Source organism: Brassica rapa, chromosome A01 (genome assembly GCF_000309985.2).
Source record: "Brassica rapa cultivar Chiifu-401-42 chromosome A01, CAAS_Brap_v3.01, whole genome shotgun sequence".
Taxonomy (NCBI): domain Eukaryota; kingdom Viridiplantae; phylum Streptophyta; class Magnoliopsida; order Brassicales; family Brassicaceae; genus Brassica; species Brassica rapa.
The window spans coordinates 18,879,096-18,901,740 of NC_024795.2; the positions used below are offsets into that span (position 1 = coordinate 18,879,096).

Here is a 22,645-nt window from a genome sequence, read left to right on the forward strand (position 1 = left end):
TCTTATAGTATTGATCGGAATTTAAGCTAGGTGTTAGGTTTGATTGTAAACTTGGGGAGAAAGTTGAGGGATGTCGATTTGGAAAATCAAATCTTCATATATTTAGAGAGATTTTCGGTTATATTTTATGAGTGTTCTTCAAGATTGGGAATATTCTCTTTATTTGATTTGATTTTGAAAATCTTATAGTGCTAAATGGGTTGTAAATTCGAAAATATTCCTTAAATTTTCGAAAACTATATTATAGAAGTGGTGGGCTTAAATTTCTGATAGTATAGAATAGGTGGGCTAGTCATTTTCGTAAAAGGCTTTTAAATAATTCAAAAGTTTTTGGGCTGGAATGTTTTGTAATTAAAAGGAAAATTCAGGGGTATAATCCTAAAGAGGATTCTGTTTTAATAGTATAGATCTAGAAGAATTATATTATTATGCATTTGGTGAGGATTTTGAAAATTTTATTTCTTGCATTTGGACTAATGTACAATTCTATATATACGAATTAATAGGCATATATAATTTATTTTATTAATAAATAAAATATAATTGATTAGTTACTTAAATTTGGTGTTAATATAAATTAAATTTATTATTTTTTAAAATTAATAGATCAGTTATTTATTACTTAATTTTAGGTTAGAATATATATTTAATAATAATTAAGTTAAACATAAGTAGATATAGTAGTTAAATATTATGGTTTGACATAGACTATTTGTAAGTAGATTAAAATGTTTGTGTTTTAATAGTATTGATGTACTAATTACGTATCTTTAAATATCTACATGTGCGGGTAAATCATCTATATGTTTAAGATAGTTAATTATTGGTTTTCTGTTAATTTATTAGAGGTAGATGGGTATTTTAATCCTAGTTTTATGCTGTCAATAACTAGTTGCGGATTGCAAATACTTACATAAAAGCTCATTTTCTCCAAAACAGTGTCATAAATTCTTTACCAACCGTTTTACCATTTCTTTATCAAGCCTCTCTGTTTTGTATCCCAAATGCTTGTTTCTCTGGCCACTGGACTATACAAGCAACAAGGAACAGAAAACCAGAACAACAAAAAAAACGATATACAGCAAACAAAGGAATACATTTAGTCCACTAAAAGAGTATCATGATGAGGGTTCGGAGGGGAAGTATCTGCGAACACTTGAGCTTCATCTTCATCTCTCACATCCCTAAACATCGAGAGAAACGAGTTAAATCCTTCTGAGGAAGCACCGCCTAAAATCCGTAGTAACATCGAGCTGAACGAGCTCATAGCGCCTGCGTGCGGATTAGGCTCTACAGGAATGGCGTTTGCTGTGTTCACTTCTTGCGGTTGATTTTGCATTTGATTCTCGTCTCCTGCATCCGCTACTGCTGCTGGAGATCTTGATTCAGTGTTTTGGTTTGGGGTTGGGTTGTTTGGACCAGACGGAGCTTGGTTTCTTGTTGTTCTGTTCAGCCTTGTGATGTGAAGAGTTGACGCTAGGATTGTTGAGGAAGTGATGTGGAAGTCTGGATGTTGGTGAAGATGCGACTGTCGGCTTTGAAGGAACCTCTCAAGTGCCGGTACCTGCAGACTTTTGTGTTTTAGTTTTTAGATAAAGAAAGAACTTTTCACTGAGAGCTATTGGGATCAAAGTTTACCTCAAAACGGTTCCAGAAATACAAAATCAAGTGTTGCATGAATGCAGCGGTTGTCATTAGCGCTAGATAAGAAAAACCTGTTGAGAGAGTTAAGCAGTTAGAGACATTTATACGTGACGTCTCTGAAAAATATAGACAGTAGTTAATCAGTCCTTACCATATGCATACGAGAAGAAATAAATGTGGAACACCAAGAAGTAGAGCAAAAAGAAACGCGGGAAGAACTTCATCGATATTGGTGTCCTAACACTACAACATTTGAAACATAGGCCTTTTGAGGAACAAACTTTTAATTGGTTGCAAGAGAGCTAACTGAGGCAAAAGAAAGACCAAACCTTATCAGGGTGAATAATTCGCATAGCCAGACAAGAACTAGGACCATGAAAGCTAATAGCTGATCGTCGTAAAACTCAAACAGGAAGAAGAGAATCCCAATCATTATCTGCAATTTCAAATGATTATATTATGTCAGTCACGAGAGAATACTCTGAAATGTTGTAATACAAAACGAACCAGGGATGTGTACGCATACCGGGACAAAGACGAGGGATTCAATCACGTGCACAAAGATCAACTGAAACGTTGGTAACCGATGCTGAGCATGGTGTTGAAGCTGCACTGCAAAAATATTGATATCCAAACAAAAATAAATTCTGAGAAGCAAAGATGGGAAATCACCGGCTAGGTGGCTAGTGAAACAGAAGAAAGACAAACCTGTGAACTTCAACATGCGAGTTTGTGTCTCTCGCAAAGTGAATGACACAGACATTGTGGTTGTGAAAAACACAAACAGAGACATCATAAGGACACCACATTTTGTCACCAAGTAATCTGCAGAAGCCCGGAATAATGATATTACTTGAGCAAATGGTTATACTGATCTAAAGAGAATTGCAAGAGCTACTAACGCCTTAACCAGATCTTCCAATCCAACATAATGCTCACACTAAAGAGATTTGAGAGATTCAAGGTAAACTTTTTAACATATGTTGTTCATGATACAGAACATGGCATACCTCCAAATTGCGAAGAACCTTCAGAAAGCTCTTGGGAGTAACTAAGATTGTAAAACTCTCTTGTCTGAAAGTTGTACATGTAACCTGTAATGGGTGAAGTTCGCAGTTATATGAGGTGAAATCTCCAGCTTTCACAATAGCATATAGATAAAAATAATCAAAGGGACATGCGCAGGTGGTAATGACAGTGATTATTTTACATTATGCATTTTCATGCATTTCCCAAATGATAATTAAGGTATCAATAAAATATAAACAGAGAGTCTCTTGTCAGAGTAGGCTAAACTTCCAGATGGAAATAGGTTGCACACAAGCTACAAAAGCAAGGAATCACAGGCTTAGAAGGATACAGATATATAACTTAGCTCTGCCTAATTGCAAAATGAAGAGACCCACGATTAATGAAACTTGCATGGGCTCTATCAACCAGACAAACAGCTAATACCTACCTTGACCAGCAGAGTTCTGCAAGCTATTCATTATAATTGTATCATATCCTACAACTCTGTTTATAGTAAGTTGCTGCCACCTGCAAAAGTAATTTAATTTTAATTTTACGAAGCTTATCATCAGGATCCAGCCTATCCAATTAAATTTTAATTGTTTCCATTATGAGGAGAAATGACATGAGTATTACCTGTTGCCAAAGCAGGGATGCCGTGCTGATATGCTTACATTTGCAGTGCGAATGTTATGCCGTGACTTTGCTTCATCAGGCAGCAAAAAGTAACCCTATATGGAAATAGGGCAAAGCAACTGTAAGATCGAACCAGAATTTCAACTGAAGAGTTCCTCATTTTTTAAATCTTCCTTAACAAAATAGTTTATTCTAGGGTATAAAATGCTCATGGATTTTCCGCTAGTCAGCTTTGAATTCTTAACAGAGAACAATCTTTACCTTTTCCATAGTATATAGATATGTTGGCTCAAACTCTTGAGTTCTTCTCTCAAGCCATTGAACTGTCACAAACAATCGACAAACACATTAATTTCAAACATACCACATGAGTAAGTGCATACATCTTCCCACCCAAAACAGAGCAAAAGCCCAATTTGTGTGATTTTCCTCTTCTAATCCCTACACCTCATAAATGAAAATTGAAACTTTTGGTAATTTGCCTATCTGGAACAAGAAATGTTAACAATGTAATGTATGTATTCAGATTCAATTTTTCATTTGTAAAAAAGGCTCATCATTGTCTGATAGGTTCATTAGATATGAAGAACAAAACCACTATAGATATATAATAGAGATTCTATTGAGAAGGCTTTTACCTGCATAGTAGTTGACCTTATCCATATACAGCACATGAAACAATTTGGGCAAATTAAGATTCAGCGGTATGGCAATAACGTTCTGCATTTAAAATTTTGAAGAGCAAAATAATTTGTTTAGTCAAAGACAAAAAAAAAAACCAGACTGAAACTCAACAGATCATAAAATACTGTGCCACCAAAATATAGATATCTTTAAAGAGCCAAATTTCGTAACTAGACCTAAGTTCATTTTCCTCCCAAAACAAAGGGATGCAATAATGAAAAAATTCCACACCCTAACAATTGAGCCACTTAAATCTTCCAGTAGCCTATATTTCCGAACAAAAGAATCATGATAGCTGTTGCCAAGAATATTCAACAGAAACCTCACAGAGGAGATAAAACGCTTATATATAACAGCCGTAAGCAATATCTAAGTCATATTTTGAGAAACAAAAGTAAAAGAAACAAAGATGAACTCATTATTCGGGGATATTCTAAGTCAGTTAAAGAGACAACTCACCCATATTTTTCTAACACCACTGAGGAACCGTGCTGTATGCTGCAAAACGAAAGATATGCGCCTATAAAACTTTTTGGGAAAGCGAAGAATAGCTGCTCTGACAGTCTCTTTTGCAGACACGGAGAAACTACTCCGGGGCTCTTCCTTGTCAATTTTGACAAATGTATCATCAGCATTCTCTTCACTAGGACAGCTTTCTACATGATTTAAAAAAAGAAGCAGCATGAGCCCCTATCTAAACCAACACAACCAGAGTCTACTCCTGAAGATAAAGAATCACCTTGATCATTCTTTGAGACTTGTTCTAAGTTGTCAGCTGAAGCTTCAACTTGAGGAACATGAGCAGCGGTACTTTCATCAGTACGTGACCACAACCCCGCGCTTGTTATCTATACAACAACACAGATAAGTTAGTGCCATATATGTTGTAGAGAGAACTAAAAGATGGGCCAGGAAAATCTAAAAACTTGCACTAAAATAAAGCAAACTCGCATCAGAGGTTACATTACATACCTTGATTTGTAAAAGCTCTGCTTCAGATAACTCTACTCCAGTCAGCTCACTTGAACAACCAGGCTTTGCAAGAAAAAAATTGAAGTGTGCCACAAAGAAATCAAAATGTGAATTTGTATTCTATCTATTTGCCGTAAACATAAAGAAATCAGAAATGTATATTGGGGAGGATTCTATGACCACTGCAAGTTTTAGAGAAGGATCTAACAGTAGTCTCCAAATCAAAATACCTTCTATCCATATTTATAGGCTTAAGCTCAACAATTAACATAAAAGTCTGATCAACAATTAACTCTAATTTCAGACTTATTAAAGTTTAAATCTTTGAGTGAATAGAGTACCTGCTGAACATAGTTGGCGTGCATAACGACAAGGATGGAGAACAAAGTGATGGCGACGAAGAGGAACGTATACTCTAACAAAGCCCTAATCCTTGGATTTAAGATCTGTGAAAACCTCTCCTGAACCCTTATAAACGTCTGCTCCGGATCCATCTTCGTTCTTCGTTCTTCTTCTTCTTCTTCAAATTGTCTGCTTCAACGAAACGAGTGCGTCCACATCGATTTCGATTTCGATTTTTCTCCGCAGCGACGACGATGATCGTTTAATAAATTGAGCAATGTTTAATCTTATCTATTAAATAAAGGAGAAGTCACGATCACAGCCTTTTTTCGTGCCTGATATTTAAAAAATTGGACCTAATAGACATGTTACTAGAATTTCATATAACATTTAATCTCTAGTTTTGTTTTGACTTGATAATTTTTTTTATGGATCCATCTTTGAAACACTAAGTTTTGAAGAGAAACAGTGTGATGTTTTAAATAGAAATATAGAGATTATACATACTAGGTTCTTTTTCCGTGCTACGCGAGTTTTCGTATTTTGATGTATTTTTTTCAATTTATCATTTACTATGTTGTCAAAATTTTGAGTTTTATTTTATTTATTAAAACTGTTTCTAGAACTATAATTTGGACAATTCTCTCAAATATAAATTTTTAAGTTTCTGTCACAAAAATAGTATTCAAACAAAAAATGACTAAAATAGCCTCTTTTATTTTGAAATTTTTAAAATTTGTTTTTTATTTTTTAAATTTTAAAACTATATCCCCAAAATTCCACCCTTTAACTCTAAACCCTAAGTCTAGATTAGTTAATCCTAGGATAAAAATGTATTTTTCCTTTTTAATAAAATTTATTTTGGTCATTTTCTTCATTGAGGGCTATTTTTGTAAAATAAACTAAAAGAAGAGTTTACAAAAAAAAAAAACTAAAAAGGGATATCGTAAGAAATTTTTCTTATAATTTTAAAAAAGTTTTTTAAACTTTTTGAAATAATTTTGTTGTGTTTTGTTATTGAAACTAAATATATGATAGTAGTAAGATAAATTAAAAATATTAAAAGTTAGTTTTGACCTAGATATTCTTTTATTTTGCTTGTTTAGTTTCTATGTAAAACAATAATATATAACTTTATGTAAAATAATAATTAAATTTATGATATATAACTTTTGTTGGTTTTACAATCATTAAGTTCCCATTTTTTTTTATTTCATCTTTAAATTTATCATTTTATAATCATTTTTGTTTTCTGTTTAATTTTTGTTTCTTTTTAACCTTTGTTTTATTTTGTCATGTGATGGAGAGACATTTTATTTCATGAAGTACTTTAGTTGTAGAGGTCTATTTTGTTACAGTTGATTTGATGTTAAATTCATTTTTTTTTTATAATCTAAGTAATCAGATTTTACTTATAAAAATAATTATATATATTAATACATTTTTTCATAGTCTCTGTGGTTTCTTTTATTTTTGTTAGATAGCTTATGTGCTCGGCCATCATTTCCGGAAAATCAAGTCTACTTACTCAAACATGGTACTAAATGACCTGAAGAAAAGCATAGTGATCCTTTATATACTAAAGCACAAGTCAGTTGGCAAATCAAAATTTGACATTTGGCATAACTTTATTAAAAAAAAATAAAAAACAAAATTCTTTTCCAAATTTGATGAAATTCCAAATACCTTTTTTTTTTGATCTAACGAAATTCCAAATACCTAATTCCAAAATTTTCTCACATTTCACAGCCACGTTAAGAAAAAGAAGATCACGATTTGAAACTGTTTTTTCATATATTACCTTTCATTTTTTTTGATCTGCCGTTATCTCTTTTTCATCTCTCTTTGTCATCTTCCACATCTTCATTTTTTTTTTCATTTTTCTCTTTCTGTTGAGGTCTTCTACTGATGCCAAATTTTGTCATACAAGTTTATGATTACTCTTAATTAAGATTCAGTTTCCTCTTTTCTCAGTTAATAATCTCTTAATTGGTGTTACAAAAAAAATCTCTTAATTGTTTATTTCAGGCTGAATATGGCACTTGAGTGTACTGCTGTTTCAAAGCTCGGCAGCAACTAAGGTAATAATACATATTTCCAACTTCATTAGCTTCATAACTGGTATTTACAAATCTCGGTTATTTATATGGCTTATCATTTGTAGACTATTTCCTTGCTTTTGCATACAACAAAAACAGAGAGGGAAGAAGAAAAAATGATAAACTAGGCTTTAACAAAAATGTTTCTCTGCAGAAGACATAGTAAAAGAGCAAAATTGTACATAATCTAAAACGAGATATATCCTTTAGTTTTCTATGATCCTCTCTTTTATGTTAAGCTTTAATATTTTGTTTCTCATGTAGTTTTGAAGAAATCATATTCCACGGCTAACAAATAACGATCAAAAGATGTAGAAAGACAGCAAAAAAACCTAACACTCTACCAATGAAAATAACTATCAACAACCCAGCCCATCTCCATACCACACATTCTGATATCACGTTTGAAATCTTTAGGTGTTACATCTATTTTATCCAAGGTCAGAATTTATCTCATGTTGAAATCTATTTTTTTAATTCATGGCCAACTAAATTGCCGCCATATCGAGAGTCTTAAAGTCAAAAAAGTTTTGAAATCTTAACTGTTAATGAAGAGGGGGAAAAGGGATAACAAAAAAACAATGTTTCTCAGAGAATTTTCATAAAATTAGAGAACCGTATTCATCTTTAGGTGTAAGAAATAAAAAGTGTGGACGTATTACAAGAAAGATAGGGATGCAGCAGCAATCTCTTAATCATGTTGTTAAGATATTTGACTAAAATAATATTTTTTCTTGAAAATTATTTTACAGTTTCATGATCAAATAATTTAATAGAATAAATTTAACCGTGCGTGTAGCACGGGATAACACTAGTAGAGATATAAGATAACAGCACCGAGATATAAGATAGTTAACACCGTCCCCAAACTATAATCCACTTGAACTTTTATTACATCTACAAATTATTTTTAGAAAGGTGAAATCAAAATTACCTCGAGGGCTTGCCTGGCAGAGGTCTCAAGTTCCATGAATTTATTTAGCTATTGTGTTTATTTTCTACCATAATTTTTTTAATTTGAAGAACATATAATTCATATGTTTTGTATGATTTCGAGAATAATTCATGGAACAAAAATAATTTACAAAATTTGAGAATTCTAACCGCTACGGTCTCTCCAACCTTACAAACTGAGTTGAAAAACCACAAACTTTATTATAATTATTCTCACACCTGTCTCAGCTCTTTTTTTTCCAAGAGCTTTGCCTATGATGCTTTGATAGAATTTTGTATACAGAGCAGTCTTGTTTTGCTGAAGAAACGTTTCTATCGACTGTTGATCGTTTGGAAAGAAAGCAGCTTCATCTCTATCTTCATTTGCATAAACTCAATATTCAACTCCACCTGATTCATCGCTCAGTGCATCAGTGAAACAATTGCCAGGAAATAGGACAATTAAGAGTTTTAAGATATGTATGTCACCTGATTCATTGCTCAGCACATAGAAACTGAATCTGTCATGGGAAGAATTAAGCTCCAACATTTCTCATTGTAGGAATCAGCTAGACTGTGAACATTTGAGGATGTAGCTGATAATCTGGAATTCTAGGAACTTTTGGCCTTCTGCTTCTTCTCTTTTTTATCTGTAGATGCCAACCGTGAAAGCGGAAGGAAACTTCATAGACATACCTCTGGAGTCAATACTTTCTTTCATTTCCAGCATGTAAACACTGATCATAACTCATAGACTCCGCTGGAATAAAAGTTCCCACTGTAACATGATGAGAATCGAAGCCTGTGAGTAGAAGATTTTATTTCTACTTTGTAAAGTGTGATTCTCAGTTTCATAATGGTAGTTTATTTCACCATTCTGCATCACTTTGCCACACCAACTTCTTTCACCTCAATCTATGTGCCTATTGCATCTCTGTCCTTGGAAAGTACAGTAATACGAAACATCAGAAGGGAAATCTGTAGGAAAGGAAGTCTCATTAGATTCAAAACAAATAAAACCTATAAAAATTTTCTTGTAGAATGACAGAAGACTGAAACATATCCAGCAAAAAGGCAAAAAAACTACCTAAGCGTGAGGTTTGACTTTCCAAATATGACCCATTTGATCAACAGAGCCAGAAGCAAGCTTTTCCCGTTAGAATTCCAGGCCACCGAATTGAAAGACCTACAAAAAGATGAAGATTAAAAGATGGAAGAAATCCTAAACTTTAAAGGAAAAGAAGCTAAACCTAACCAGCTCAAGGATGTTGAAAATTCAGAGATGAAAAAGTCTACAACTTAACTAAAGAACACATAGAATAGGTAGCTCAACTAATTTAGAAACCGCTTTCAAATCTCCATTTATCAACCACCAAAGCTAATAAACAAAACGTATCTGTAAATTGGATGATGATGCAGTGGTTTATAGCAAAATTAGTTGTTTCATGAGACTATTTAATAAAGAAAGGAATGTATAACGATTCTTACATTTTGTTCTGCTTCAGAACCCTCATCACACGGGCTTCGACAGCTTCTAGAGAAGTACCAGGTCTTGTTTTTGTATTTGCATATATCTCAACCTCAAGCTTCTTAATCTTGTCTTCCACCTCCTCTTTTATTTATCGGAGAAACATTTATAAAAGTATTGAGGTTTAGTTGAATTTTGTTTTGAATCAAAATGGTTCAATCCAATAACTCTTAAACTTTCCTGAGAGTTTCTCTGTGAAAAAAACATCTATGATTCCAGTCAATGCATATTCAAATCTCACAATTCTACAATGATTGATGATTATTATCAAATAAATATCTCCATAGAGATTACCAAAAAAAAAAAAATATATCTCCATAGAACTGAAACCTAAAAATATAAAAAGGATAGGACACACCCGATCAGAAGGATCTATAGACGGAGGAGCCCAAACGGAAAACTTTCTGAAGGATTTAACAGCTTTCATGGCCATAGCTTGATGTTCTTCTATGGAGGTTGTAGATTTTTTGTTGGACGAAAGATTACGACGAAAGGATTTATATAGGAAGAGAAACAAACGGAGGGGGAAGGATGACACAGGTATAATGAGTGAGTCAGAAACGGCGAAATTTTAGAGATTTGGAACGATAATAGAGAAGTGCAAAAGTCGGAGAACGATTGCTTTCTTTTTTGGAGGATAGATGAACTGTATCGGAAGATTATTATAAGCCCAAATAAATAGGACCGATATGATTATGTTTGACTGCAGCATGACGTGGCGGTATACTACTTTCTGATTGGTTGATTTTTTGATCTGACGTGGACACCCTCTTTGTTGATCTTATTCAACTTTTAGTATTGTATTGATATATATATTTTTTAAAGAAAAAAATTACATTAGTCATAGTTATTAATAAACATATGATTTGAGATTTCATTATATGAACTTTATATAATGAAGTTCGTAACTAATAATATTTTTCTGAACTAAATGAATATCCACGCAAATAAATAATTCTTTGTTTCTTTTATAAACATATTATTTAAATAAAAAACATTTATAATGTATATAAAAAAAATCAACTCCATGCATATCTTAAATTTTTTGTTAAGACATTATGAGATCTAAAATAATGGGCATAAAAAAGTTATTTCATCCAACTCGTGAGAATGTAATTCACCAAAAACTTGGATAGAAGTTAACATCCTTCAAGCTGAAAGATTAAATTGTCTAGGGGAAATGTTGAAGAAGCTAACAACTTCAACAATCAGAGAAGGTATAGCTTCCCATAAACATGAGGAAAAATAAGTCTCGTAGACTATAATCTTGTTTGGGCATGGACTGTCATCTCTCTCATAATTTCCAGGAACCCTAAGTATAACCAAAGCAGGAAAATTGTATAACTCTCAAATTCTACTTAAATCCTGGATTATCATACTTGACATAGGATTAACTTGGAAATAGTGACCCACCAATAACCTATTTTCACGGGTAGCCTAACACCTACCACTTGGTGGTTGTGCACCATATTGGTCTGATAAACCAAGATCAAAGTTGTATTCTGAAGCAAGACTCAGATCGTATGAAAGTAGTAACATCTCATCTATCATTTCTTTAGAGTCAGACTAGCCATGGTTCATGCCAAATTTAAAGTAAACGAACTTAGCTTGCAACGTTGGTGATTTGTGATGGATCTCTGAAAATTTAAACAAATAACTACAAGTCAATTTCAGCTTGTGTATGAGGAAGACCATGAACAGAAACGTGAAATTATAAGAAACAAAAATCGGAAGAAACATAGACGTGGAATTGAGAGACCAAGAACCCTTACAAAATTATACTCATTGCCAATGACTGTTATGATAGATTAAAATGTATGTCCCAGTATACTCACTCTAGTTAAGAAACAATGTATTATGTATTGTTTTGTAGAAAAGATCGTCAAATCTATATTAAATAATTGATCATGGTATTTTTGGTTTGTTTGTGGTTCATGTTGTTGATGTTTCTGAGAAAAATAAATAAATGATAGTAGTAGTTTTTGTTTCTTGATAAAATAGAAAATCAAATAAAATTTCATTAGTATTACAAGATATCTTCATCATATATGAAATTGTTATTAATTCTTTATTTGCTAAGCTTCGAAACTTGGTTAAAAGTTACGAGACCAAATATTCGACAGAGTTAATAATATAAAAATATTACATAGACTAATGTCATTAATTTTAAGGAAAACATCATGATTTTATTGTTCTGCTCATCAACTTCAATCAGTTATTGTGGTAGTTGCAAAACAAAAGTGTTCGAGATTGGAAGTTTTGTTTTACGATTTCTCAGTCTTGAATGTGGTTAGTTATACATGTAAAAAAGTATATATGACTCGTAAAAATCATATGAATATGATTGAAAAATGTATTTTTAATGATGAAATCTGCCCAAAAATGTTGTTATTCAAATACCACAATATATTCTTTAGGTTTACCACAATATATTTGTTAGGGTTCGCATTACAGTATTGTGTATATTTATTTGAGCTATTTTCTCCTATTATCAATGTGTTTAAGCATGTTCATAATGAGAGCATAAAATATTCAAAAACATTAAGCAAGTGGTCTTTATAAACTTCCACAACTTTGCTTTGTGTTTATCTGTAAATGATGATTCACATTTTGGGACATACATATAGTTTATCTAAGTATTTGTAACAAACTAATCAATATATTATGAATGTTATGTTATTGGTGAAATCAGTGAAACTATAACTTTAAAAATTTCAAAATGACATGTGACATTTTTTCACGGATAAAATTTATTTTATGGGAAAATATGATATTGAAAAGGTTGAAACTGAAAATGATTTATTGACCAAACGAAACCAAGAAAAAAATACATAAATACGAAATATGCATCACTATAAGTTCAAATGCTTATATGTCGTTTTGGATTTGCAGATTAATAAGTTTATTGTTTGTTTAACTAAAAACCAAATTGCTTAAATGTGTTGACTTCTTATCTTCGATTGATTTCCTTTTTGTCTATTTTAGAAAATTGATGAAATTAACCAAGTTCTATACGAAGTTAATCTTATAGAGCATATATCACTTGAACAACAATGAAGAGTATGCATAATGTTTGAAGTGATGAAAGATATTGTTCATATGGCGATGGATTCATATAGATATATCCCATCTTTTGATTAATAGATTATCAATTTAGTTTGATATTGTATTTTTTCATTGCAACTATTGAGAGATGTTCTTTTAGGGGGATGTATTGAAATGTGGATTTTAAAAGTTTGGGTGGATTTGAAAAAATATTGGAGTTTGAAGAGATTTGGGTTAAATCCCGAAACGATGGGTGGGATTTAAAAAAAGGAAAATAGATTTGAATAGGATTTTTTAAAAATTTCAGAGTACTTGAGATCATTTGAACTTAAATTTCAGAGTACTTTTCAAAGTCCAATTATTTTAAAACATGAAGTAATCACTATTTTTACTAACAGAGTAAAAACGTGAAATTTCAATATTTTGTCTTCTTCCTTCGTTTGTGGGAACGAGAGAGAGAGAGCTATAGATCAAAGTTTGCAGATACTCTTCCATATCCAACTTTCTGAGGTTGACTCATCGAGATCCCAAAAACAAGAAGATCCAATGGCATATTACATAATCAATTTGTCTTGTACTTCTTCCAATTCAATCTCTGCAACAAGTTTGAACAGCAGTCTCTTGACAATATTCAAGAAAGCTACAGAACTTACTAAAAGCCAATATAATAGATCAAAATTGTTTATCAAAAAACCAAATTCATAAACCACAACATGAAAGATAAATTTAAAAACATAGTAGCAGAGATAACATCTATAAACAACGTAAACTGTTGCTGCATCAAGATCCCATATGCATAGCATCTGTCCACATGGTTGCTGCTATATTTGCTCTCCAATTATTAGCATTCACTCTTTGTTGTTCTTGAGTGCCATTTTGAACATCATCATCCATGTTCTCATCTTCACCTATTTCTTGAACATCACTTTCATTATCATCAGCGACAACAACTTCTTCAGGAAACACGTCTGAACGACATTCTTTACGAAGATAATTATGTAGAACAACACATGCAAGAACTAACTCTGCTTGTGTTTTATACGGAAATGGTGGAGCAGATTTGAAGATGAGGAATCTTGACTTAAAGATGCCAAAAATTCTCTCAATCACATTTCGCAAGGATGAATGACGATGATTGAACAACTCATTTTGATTCACAGGATCTTTGCCTTGTCCCTTAAAATCTTGAAGATGATAGCGAGTACTTCGAAATGGAGCCAGAAAATTACGATGATTGGCGTATCCACAGTCGACTAAATAGAATTTTCCTGAAATCATATAACATATACAAATAATTTTAAGAAAATACAAAAATAACACATCAATATTTTAATCATAAGAACCAGACATACCTTCTGGAACTTGTAATCTGTTAAAATTTCTTGTTAAAGCATCTTGTAATACTTTAGCATCATGAGCTGAACCTTCCCATCCACTAAGAACATATATAAATTCTAAATCAAAATTGCATGCAGCTAAAACATTTTGTGATAGTTGTCCTTTTCGATTGCGGTAGCTAGATGAATCCTTTCCACTTATCATCGCAAGAATATGTGTTCCATCAATAGCTCCTACACAATCCTAATAAAATATAGAAACATGTAAATTTTTTTGCGGTATTTAAAAAATGCATAAGAGAAGAACTACATGTACCTTAAAATAAGGATAGAATCGTGTGCTATCTCTTATCTTTGGAGGCACTGTTGTTTCAGGCTTGGCCATGTAACTTGGAGCAAGTGCGTTTAACACTTTCAGAATTGTATGAAAACTCGTACTTATTGAGAATCTTGACCTCTTGAATCTATCTTGAGCCTGAATATACCTTGAGTTTTGACCAACAATGAACAAAAAGGTGGCTAGCATTTCTTCAACTGAAACATATCTTGTATCTTTTAATCCCATCTTTACTCTTATAATAGAGCATAGCTTCAAAAACACATCCGGATACATACGATATAGATGTCGAAAATGTTTAGGATCTTCAACCAAAGCATTTTGTATGTATTCATGTCCGAGTGTTGTAGTTGATCTTCTAATTTCACGTTGTATTTGTGGAATACGTGAAGCGACATTACGTACCTTCACAATGATAGAAAAAACCAGTAAGAGAATATCAACGTCTATCTTGAAATTTGACATCTTTTTTCTCTTTTTCCTAACTTGTATCTCTTCATTTGCATTAACAATATGAGCCATTGAAATCTCTGCACAAAAACATAAATAACAAGTCATAAGAAACTGTCTAATTGGTGAACAAAGTGTGAAATAATGCTAGATACTCACGTAATATAAAGCGGCGGTGATGAACTTTAGCTAGAGAAGAAGAGGACAAATAAATAAGGTTACACAAATCATTAAGGAATCGTATCCTAACGAATTAGCCGCCAAATTTAGCCGCCAAAATCAATGTTTACTTTGAACAGAATATACTACTTTCCTATGTAAAATATAATTATACCATTGTAGGAGAAAACAAGAAGATAGTGTCGTATATAAATAAATAAAACTAGACCATTGTAGTAAAAAAAACAAAAACCATAACATATAAAGAACAAAAATCATAACAATTCTGCAAAGAAGAAACAAAACCATAGCTAAAGTAATAATAAAAACTCAACTTTAAAGAAATAAAAACTCCAAGATGACGAACTATCTTTAGAACTCCGATCATGTTACTTCAGCCACTTGGTTTACGGAGATTTCTTTTAATCCATCCACAACGATCTGTTATGGACATATTCACGAAACCAGATTTCATGCCTAAGGTGTGAACAAGGGTCATCGCCTCATAACGCAAATCATCATCCAAGTCAGGAATTTCCTTGATAGCATCCCAAACATTGTTAGCTTTGTCTTCAGCTTCTTTTTCTTCAGCTTCCTTCACCCATCTTTTCTGAATCATGTCAAAAATTTGGCTACTGATTTCTGTAACTTCCTCACAAACCCTTTCCGAGTTATATGAATCCGTCCTAGCTTTCTTTCTATGTGAAAGCTTTTCTCCAATGCTTTTTCTTGATGAAGGTTCATATGTTTGCTGGTGTTCTATTCCTCCTCCCTCATCTATCACGTGGACAAAATTATTATCATTTGTCTTCTCGTTCTCTTCAAATTGATAGGATCCTGCATCAACAGAATCACCTAGTCCCACAGCATTCTGCCCAGTTGCAGTATTCTGTTCAAATATAGTCCTTAGCTCTTCAAAATCTTCAAACGAATCATCACGCAGATATTTATTATTTGGATGAGCCTATTAAAAAAAATCACTATAATAAGAATCATATGTAAACAGCACCAACATAAGCATGAATTTCATATTATAATTTTTTACCTGCAGATAGACCTTCCATACTTCATCATCTGCTGTGAATTTTTTCGTTTCAGAGTCCCACCCAAAACCAGAACTACAACGAAGAAAATCTGCAAACACTTGGTACCTACCCTTCAAGATTTTCATCCTATTTTTATACTGACCGTAGGTTTTTTTAGATCCAACTTCTTGCTGTAGAGTTGTTAGTATTCTGGATTCGACCGTCAGTTTGTTGAATTTGCCGCTGGCATCACGAAAACCTTGATTGATTGCATCCACTAGTAACCTCAATAACAACTTGTGCTCAGGTCCAGACCATGTGTGGTATTGACCTTTACCTTTTACGTCTTTTGGATCTCCCATTGTTTGGAAGGTAACTAGTCATATAACACCACAAGATTATAAGAACCAAGATAATAAATCTATAGTCTTTGTAAAACCATATCTAAAATAGTGAATTAACAGGTTTTATATTGATCGTCAAAAGACTCAAACCCATAAAAGGAACAATATTCAAAGACAAACATCATCCAAATTCATGAAAACTAAACAAAATAATGAAACCAATCTCAAACTACACATTCCAGTACGCCAAAGTGATGAAAATGAATACTCACTTTGACAAATAAAAGAGATGATTGATGCTCGTATCCTATCAGTTTTGTAAGCTCTTCTCCATGTTACTGATTTTATATATATGTGCATACCTACCTAAACCCTAATTAAACAACTAAACGAAAAAAGCCCATCATATTATTCAATTTTCTAAGAAGCAGCCCATAAAGATATCAACAAGATACATATTTATCCAAAACAAAAATTAGAAAATCAGCATTGCGTACCTTGGCTTGCATACTTGTCAAGCAGTACCTTAGCTTGCATACTTGGAAGGACAGAACCAAAGCTCTAATCTACTACCTTAGCTTTCATACTTGGCAAGCAGTCTCGTAGAAGAATACTTCCTCAACCTTTTGAGTTTGGAGAGTTGAAGCAAAGATTATTTGGGTGAACCAAAGCTGTAGAAAAAATAGAGAAGCAAAGAGAGTCACGATCAAAAACCTAACATAGTTTTCAAGCTCACAAACATTAGTTGACCATAGAGTAGAACATGAAAAGAACAAATAAACTTTACTAGACTAAGATCACTCTTCAGGATCAAAAGGTTTGTTGTCAAAATCTTCTCTGTCTTGTGTATAACATGGGATTTTAAAAACAGAACCAAAACAGAGAAGATTTTGACAACAGACCTTTTGATAGAACACCAAAGGAACAAATCAATCGACGTGTGCCTTAGCTCAACCTCAGATTCTTCAGAGCACAAAACCTTTTTCTCGGATCCAACGAAAAGCTCGAGACGAAATCAAATCTAACAATCAAAGGGCTCCCTTCAGGTTTGAGAGACTCCAAAATCGAATCTTTGGCTTCCAAAATTGTCGACTTGGGTATTGATTCATGAACAAGAGGGAATCAAAAGTTCAGTACTTTTCTGGAAAGCTTCGTCTCTGATCTCTCGCTTTCTTGTTCTCTCTCTGTTCTCATAGGTGTGGTCAATTTTTTATTTGATTTTGGGTATTTCCAAATAACAGGTACAATGGTGGGATTTGTGTAACGATAGTTTTGACTGAAAATAACAAAAAAAATAGTTTCAAATCCATTTCATAAAGTTTTTCTTTTAAAATTGTTTATCATTGAATAACAGTAGATTTGATTTACTTTTAGTAAATTGTTAATTGAATAACAGTGGATTACAAGTGATTTTAAGCTACTTTAGATAAATATCATATTCAATAACACAGGATTTGAAGAAAAAAATAGAAATCATTAGTTGAATAACAGGAGATTTTAAAGAAATACCAAAACACTTAAAAATCCTCAATTCAATACACCCCCTTAGAAATGAAAATTGTAAGACTGATTGACAAAATCAGACTGACTATTAGTTTATTTAGTTTATAGGCTTTTGAATAGTTTGATACTGCATGTCGCAGTTATAACTAATGAAAAATATTTTAAGCAATAAAAATTGTAAGGATAATTAAAAAAAATTGATTGACAATTAATTTTTTAATGATTGCTTAGTTTGTTATGTTGAAAAGATGTATTTGAGCTTGTTACCAATTATTCATTGATGAATGATTTTAAGATCTGGATTCTTATAGAAAATATTACATAAAGTAATTTTCTGTTGATTTTGTTCAAACAACAACTTTATGTAATATTTTCCATAAGAATAAGATAATATTTTTTTTAGAAAGTCCTATGTAAATATATGGTCCTATTAAAATTATAAATTAATAATTTATCTATATATATGTTTTATGTAAGTACAAATTAAACATTATATTGTTGGTTTTTTATTCACAATGAATTATCTCTAACTTTCTTAAAATTTCAATATATTTTAATGATATTTAGTGAAACTATATCTAAAATCACATTTGAATTCTATGAAACATAAAAATATGCACAACAAAATATAGTAAATCAATATGGAAGTCTAATTTCTAAAATTAATTAATGTATATACAATAAAATCAACTATTTTGAATTCTATAAATAAAAATAGAAAAAAAACTAAAAAAGAAGTTTTTATAAATTAATAACTTTATAAATTAATAAAATATTATAGTCCCAACATTTTTAATTTATAAAGTTTTTACTGTATAGATATTTCTTTGTTTTTTGTAATCACATTATTTTGATAAAAATATTTTTATAAAGTATACAAACAAAAAAAGTTAAATTTGCATACATATCTTAAGTACTGGAAATATATTTCTTTTTCAAATGTTGAAGTGTGTTGATGAGTTTCGACTATAAGAGGGTCATACAAAAATCTTAGTAATAATATTTTTAGATAAAAAAAAGTCCAAAACAGAATTTAGGTTATTGAATTAAAATTTAGAAGATTGTGTTCTATTTTATATACTTTCAAAACAACATAATCATGTACTTTTAAATCATGACCATTTTGGACATAGTCAAATGAACTTATAAAATTTTAAGGTTATAGACCATAGTTTAGAGCCTCAAAAATTTAATAAAAGTAATTTACATAAACGTACATTCTGAAATTATAACTCTTAAAATTAAATTCTTTGTAAATTAATTATAGCCCGTCCATGATTTACAGTGGATCAAATCACAGAAACCCATCAGTTCTACTATATATTTGTCATCCAGAATCTTTTCTTTTGCGGTATGGAAATTAGATATTATTGTATAGCTAAATATGAGAATCCAAATAACCTTTTATAACAAAGAAAAACTAAAGTGAAAATCAAAATCATATAAAATTGAAACTAAATGTTGATGAGTAAGAGCACCGTCGCAATAACATCCATTGGACTAATAATCATCATCACAGTAAACTTACAAAGCATCAAAGTTTCACAAAACACATTCTTAATAACATACATAGACTTGACTATCAGAACTAGCGGAACAGGCAACTGATGATAAAACTCTATGATTGTTAAATACCTCAACAGCTACTTCATTCAGCTGAGAGAGGGATTGGTTTCACAGCGCTTTGAATCCGATGAAAAGCTACTCTCACTCTTTCTTTTAGACCTTCATGCTCACCCTCTACATCTCCACTCTCTTTATCAAGATGAGCGACATTGCCATCGACACTAATCACCAGCTTCCCATTCTCTCCAAGTTTCACATCCCCAAAGAGCGACACAAGAAGAGCATATATCACTTTTTCCACTTTTTTCCCATTCTCTTCTTCGGATTTCACAGCAACTTCTTCCTCCGCAACGATCTTGGGGACTTCCCGGCTGATGTTGAGAACCAGAGCCACAATGGAGTCTGAAACCATGTCACTTATTGGATCAGATGACCACTGAAGCGAGATGTGCTTCTCTGACTCTTGCTTCACAGTTACTCTTTCGTGTACTTTCAGCGCTGGAAGACCAGTTTCCTCGTCCGTTGAAGATTCAACGGACTCGAAAATCTTCCCGAGGCGATGTGTTATCACACCGAAAGCTCCAGAGAAAGGGATAGTTATCCGCTGAGTAACAGTTGCTGTCGATAGCTGTGAGAAAACATGGAGATCATCAGGTGCCATTATCTGATAAGTGAAACCTTTCTTCACCAGAATTCCACTCACTGAATCTCCAACATCAGGTGTCTTCTCAGCCAATCTCCCAATGGTTTTCGCCATTTTCTCAGAGTTGAAGTACATTTCAACCGACTCACAGTTCTTCGGATTCATGATCCTCGTGTTTCCATCAGGAAACTCAGTAAAGAGTTTCTGTTTGAGCCTCATCATCTCGTTAGCTTCACCGTGGACAAGGATGATGTTTGGTGGCATGAGCTCTTTCAAGAAAGTGCTCGTCTGCGCATAGTCTGCGTGAGCAGAGAAGGAGATGTAGTGCACCTGCATGTTGAGAGGAGCAGTAAGACCGTTCATAAGAGTCACCTCCTTGGGCTCATTGATTATCGTTTTCGCCAGTGTACCTTCCACCATATAACCAGGTATGATACAAGCGTTTCTCTTATCCGAACACCAGATGTCAAAGAGCTGCCTCGAGAAACCGCTTTGAAGACCACCAGGACTAGCCATAACCACAGACGGACCAACATCTCTGAAATCATCGATGCTGTTCAGCGCAGATATGTGCTTGAACACAAAGGGATTAGAATTCGCAAACTGGTTGCGGATCCTGTCGTTCATGGATAAAATGTAGGTCTGGTAAACAGCCATACACTTTTTGGCGAGCGGTGACGCATAGTAGATAGGGATGTTGTGTAGATCAGGGTGGTTGGCCCAGTACTCATCTAGAATCAAGAGGAGTTCCTGCGCACGGCCGAGGGCAAAAGCTGGGATCAGGACACGACCGCCCTGGGCAACTGTCGAATGGATAACATCGGTGAAGCGTTTCTCCCTGATGTGACGAGACTGATGAAGCTGGACGCCGGAAGTGGATTCAATGATGCATATGTCAGGGGAGAATTGAGGAAGCTCAGCTGCTCTTAGATGTCGGTCTTCCTCACGGGAATAGTCGCCTGTGTAGAGGATCCGGACACCAGCAATGTCCACCATGAACATGGCTGCACCCAAAACATGGCCTGCCGTGTAGCACCAGAACTTAATGCCGTTCACTTCAACCGTTTGATGGAAATCAATAACCTGGAGAAGAATAAGACATAAATCTTAGCTGATCATATCTCTGAAACCGATGGAAAACGTTTTAAATTCAAGCATAACCCAATGGACTGATCAAAGCGAGAACAAGAATCATATATATATATATATATATGTTATCAATGATTTAAACATGCAAGAAGACTAAAAGATGCGCACACTACACGTTCAGATGACAAGTGTGTGATCCTTTGTAGGATTCTAAGAAGTAAACTTAAACATGGAGGAAAGGGGCAGGAAAATTTCCAATGCAGCTAAAGACAAAGCAAGAATAAGGTGCAGTAGAGACCTCAATTTTATCCATGGATTTGTTGATGTCATGTTCATCGAACAACATGTCTTCCACAGAAACCTTGCTGACTTTAACATAATCTGTAAGCAGCAACTTGTAGATAGCCTTGGTAGCATGCGTCATGAAAACTCTTCCTTTGAATGTAGTCTGATCAAACAAAAACCAATGTGTATTAGTTCCAGCTAAAGTGTAACAAGAGGAGTAAGAGAAACAAAACCTTCTCTAGAAAATAAGGAAGGGATGCTGCATGATCCAAATGAAAGCTGCAACAGAAAAGCATGCATCACATCACATCAACCAACAAGCATTAAAAAAAAGGCAATCATCACATCCTAATGTGAACATACTGAGTAATCAAGAGGACATCAATGGTGGAAGGATCAATCTCATCGAAGTAAGGCAAGGCAGCCATTCCCGAGTAGGCAGGATTGATCCCGCAATCGAACTGCAAAAACGGATAAAGACATAAGCAAAAGCAAAGAAAGAGTGAATTCGAAAAAGAGGCGGAAAGTGGACCAGAATGGTTTTGCCGCGGAAGGACATGTAAACGCAGGAACGACCGACTTCGTTACCGGCGCCTAAAGGAGTGACGATAAGCTGATCTCCTTCTCGCGACATTGGCTGCTGCTCTCTCCTTTTCAGAGATGTCGAAGAAGATGCCATTTTCTCGATTTCTTTCTCCTCCTCTAGAGAGAGATATAACAACACTCCGAGATGAAATTGAGCACATCTATTGAATCTCTAAACCCTAATAATGTTTGGCGAATAAAAAAAATTAAAAAAGAGGAGAGAAAAGAAAAACGCAGAGGCAGTCGAACCCACGACCTTCTGATCCGAAGTCAGACGCGCTAATCCACTGCGATACGCGGTCATTACTGTCGAGTGCTCAAAGGTTAATATTTAATTCTAAACATTAAGAAGACTAGAAAAAGGTGATTTCTATACCGACAATACCCTTGTGTTGAGTCTTATAAAGAATACAAAACCGGTCACATTG

At 33.4% G+C, this 22,645-nt stretch overlaps 4 protein-coding genes across 7 annotated transcripts; all 4 read right to left on the reverse strand.

Moving 5' to 3' along the window:
- Positions 1 to 906: 906 nt before the first annotated feature.
- Positions 907 to 5,591, reverse strand: LOC103830275 (membralin-like protein At1g60995). The gene is made up of 15 exons (XM_009106035.3): positions 5,289 to 5,591; positions 4,948 to 5,010; positions 4,715 to 4,823; positions 4,435 to 4,631; positions 3,930 to 4,011; positions 3,553 to 3,614; positions 3,292 to 3,386; positions 3,104 to 3,183; positions 2,655 to 2,738; positions 2,353 to 2,469; positions 2,171 to 2,256; positions 1,974 to 2,080; positions 1,796 to 1,887; positions 1,639 to 1,715; positions 907 to 1,564 (listed from the first exon to the last, which is right to left on the reverse strand). Exons 1-15 carry the CDS (start codon positions 5,439 to 5,441, stop codon positions 1,100 to 1,102), a joined length of 1,869 nt encoding a protein of 622 aa, XP_009104283.1. The 5' UTR covers positions 5,442 to 5,591; the 3' UTR covers positions 907 to 1,099.
- Positions 5,592 to 13,453: 7,862 nt separating this feature from the next.
- Positions 13,454 to 19,236, reverse strand: LOC103863407 (uncharacterized protein At2g29880). 4 transcript variants are annotated; one of them, XM_033278114.1, is made up of 5 exons: positions 17,449 to 19,236; positions 17,044 to 17,217; positions 16,819 to 16,931; positions 16,223 to 16,578; positions 13,523 to 16,141 (listed from the first exon to the last, which is right to left on the reverse strand). In XM_033278114.1, the coding sequence occupies exons 3-5, from the start codon at positions 16,904 to 16,906 to the stop codon at positions 15,572 to 15,574; spliced, it is 1,014 nt and encodes a 337-aa protein (XP_033134005.1). In that variant the 5' UTR covers positions 16,907 to 16,931; positions 17,044 to 17,217; positions 17,449 to 19,236; the 3' UTR covers positions 13,523 to 15,571. The 4 variants fall into 4 exon arrangements, with proteins under 4 accessions (XP_033134009.1, XP_033134005.1, XP_033134011.1 ...); XM_033278120.1 differs by having other exon boundaries at positions 16,223 to 16,311; positions 16,366 to 16,578; positions 16,819 to 17,217; XM_009141158.3 differs by lacking the exon at positions 16,819 to 16,931.
- On the reverse strand, positions 13,675 to 14,796 carry LOC117126864 (putative nuclease HARBI1). The gene is made up of 3 exons (XM_033276051.1): positions 14,548 to 14,796; positions 14,247 to 14,475; positions 13,675 to 14,162 (listed from the first exon to the last, which is right to left on the reverse strand). The coding sequence occupies exons 1-3, from the start codon at positions 14,794 to 14,796 to the stop codon at positions 13,675 to 13,677; spliced, it is 966 nt and encodes a 321-aa protein (XP_033131942.1).
- A 234-nt stretch (positions 19,237 to 19,470) lies between the features above and the next one.
- On the reverse strand, positions 19,471 to 22,448 carry LOC103830284 (cleavage and polyadenylation specificity factor subunit 3-I). Its single transcript, XM_009106046.3, has 5 exons — positions 22,165 to 22,448; positions 21,996 to 22,093; positions 21,866 to 21,911; positions 21,646 to 21,795; positions 19,471 to 21,341 (listed from the first exon to the last, which is right to left on the reverse strand). Exons 1-5 carry the CDS (start codon positions 22,309 to 22,311, stop codon positions 19,698 to 19,700), a joined length of 2,085 nt encoding a protein of 694 aa, XP_009104294.1. The 5' UTR covers positions 22,312 to 22,448; the 3' UTR covers positions 19,471 to 19,697.
- Positions 22,449 to 22,645: the final 197 nt, after the last annotated feature.

Coding starts and splice junctions, on each gene's coding strand:
- LOC103830284 (XM_009106046.3), bottom strand. CDS start 22,311: ATGGCATCTTCTTCGACATCTCTGAAAAGGAGAGAGCAGCAGCCAATG. Junction 21,796..21,865: donor TTCCTTATTTTCTAGAGAAG/GTTTTGTTTCTC, acceptor TTGTTTGATCAG/ACTACATTCAAAGGAAGAGT. Junction 21,342..21,645: donor AATCCATGGATAAAATTGAG/GTCTCTACTGCA, acceptor ATTCTTCTCCAG/GTTATTGATTTCCATCAAAC.
- LOC103863407 (XM_033278114.1), bottom strand. CDS start 16,906: ATGCACATATATATAAAATCAGTAACATGGAGAAGAGCTTACAAAACT. Junction 16,579..16,818: donor CATCTCTTTTATTTGTCAAA/GTGAGTATTCAT, acceptor TTATATGACTAG/TTACCTTCCAAACAATGGGA. Junction 16,142..16,222: donor TATGGAAGGTCTATCTGCAG/GTAAAAAATTAT, acceptor TTTTTTTAATAG/GCTCATCCAAATAATAAATA.
- LOC103830275 (XM_009106035.3), bottom strand. CDS start 5,441: ATGGATCCGGAGCAGACGTTTATAAGGGTTCAGGAGAGGTTTTCACAG. Junction 5,011..5,288: donor ACGCCAACTATGTTCAGCAG/GTACTCTATTCA, acceptor TTTCTTGCAAAG/CCTGGTTGTTCAAGTGAGCT. Junction 3,615..3,929: donor TAAGGTCAACTACTATGCAG/GTAAAAGCCTTC, acceptor TGTTTGTGACAG/TTCAATGGCTTGAGAGAAGA.
- LOC117126864 (XM_033276051.1), bottom strand. CDS start 14,796: ATGGGATTAAAAGATACAAGATATGTTTCAGTTGAAGAAATGCTAGCC. Junction 14,476..14,547: donor GATTCTATCCTTATTTTAAG/GTACATGTAGTT, acceptor ATATTTTATTAG/GATTGTGTAGGAGCTATTGA. Junction 14,163..14,246: donor CAGATTACAAGTTCCAGAAG/GTATGTCTGGTT, acceptor ATATGATTTCAG/GAAAATTCTATTTAGTCGAC.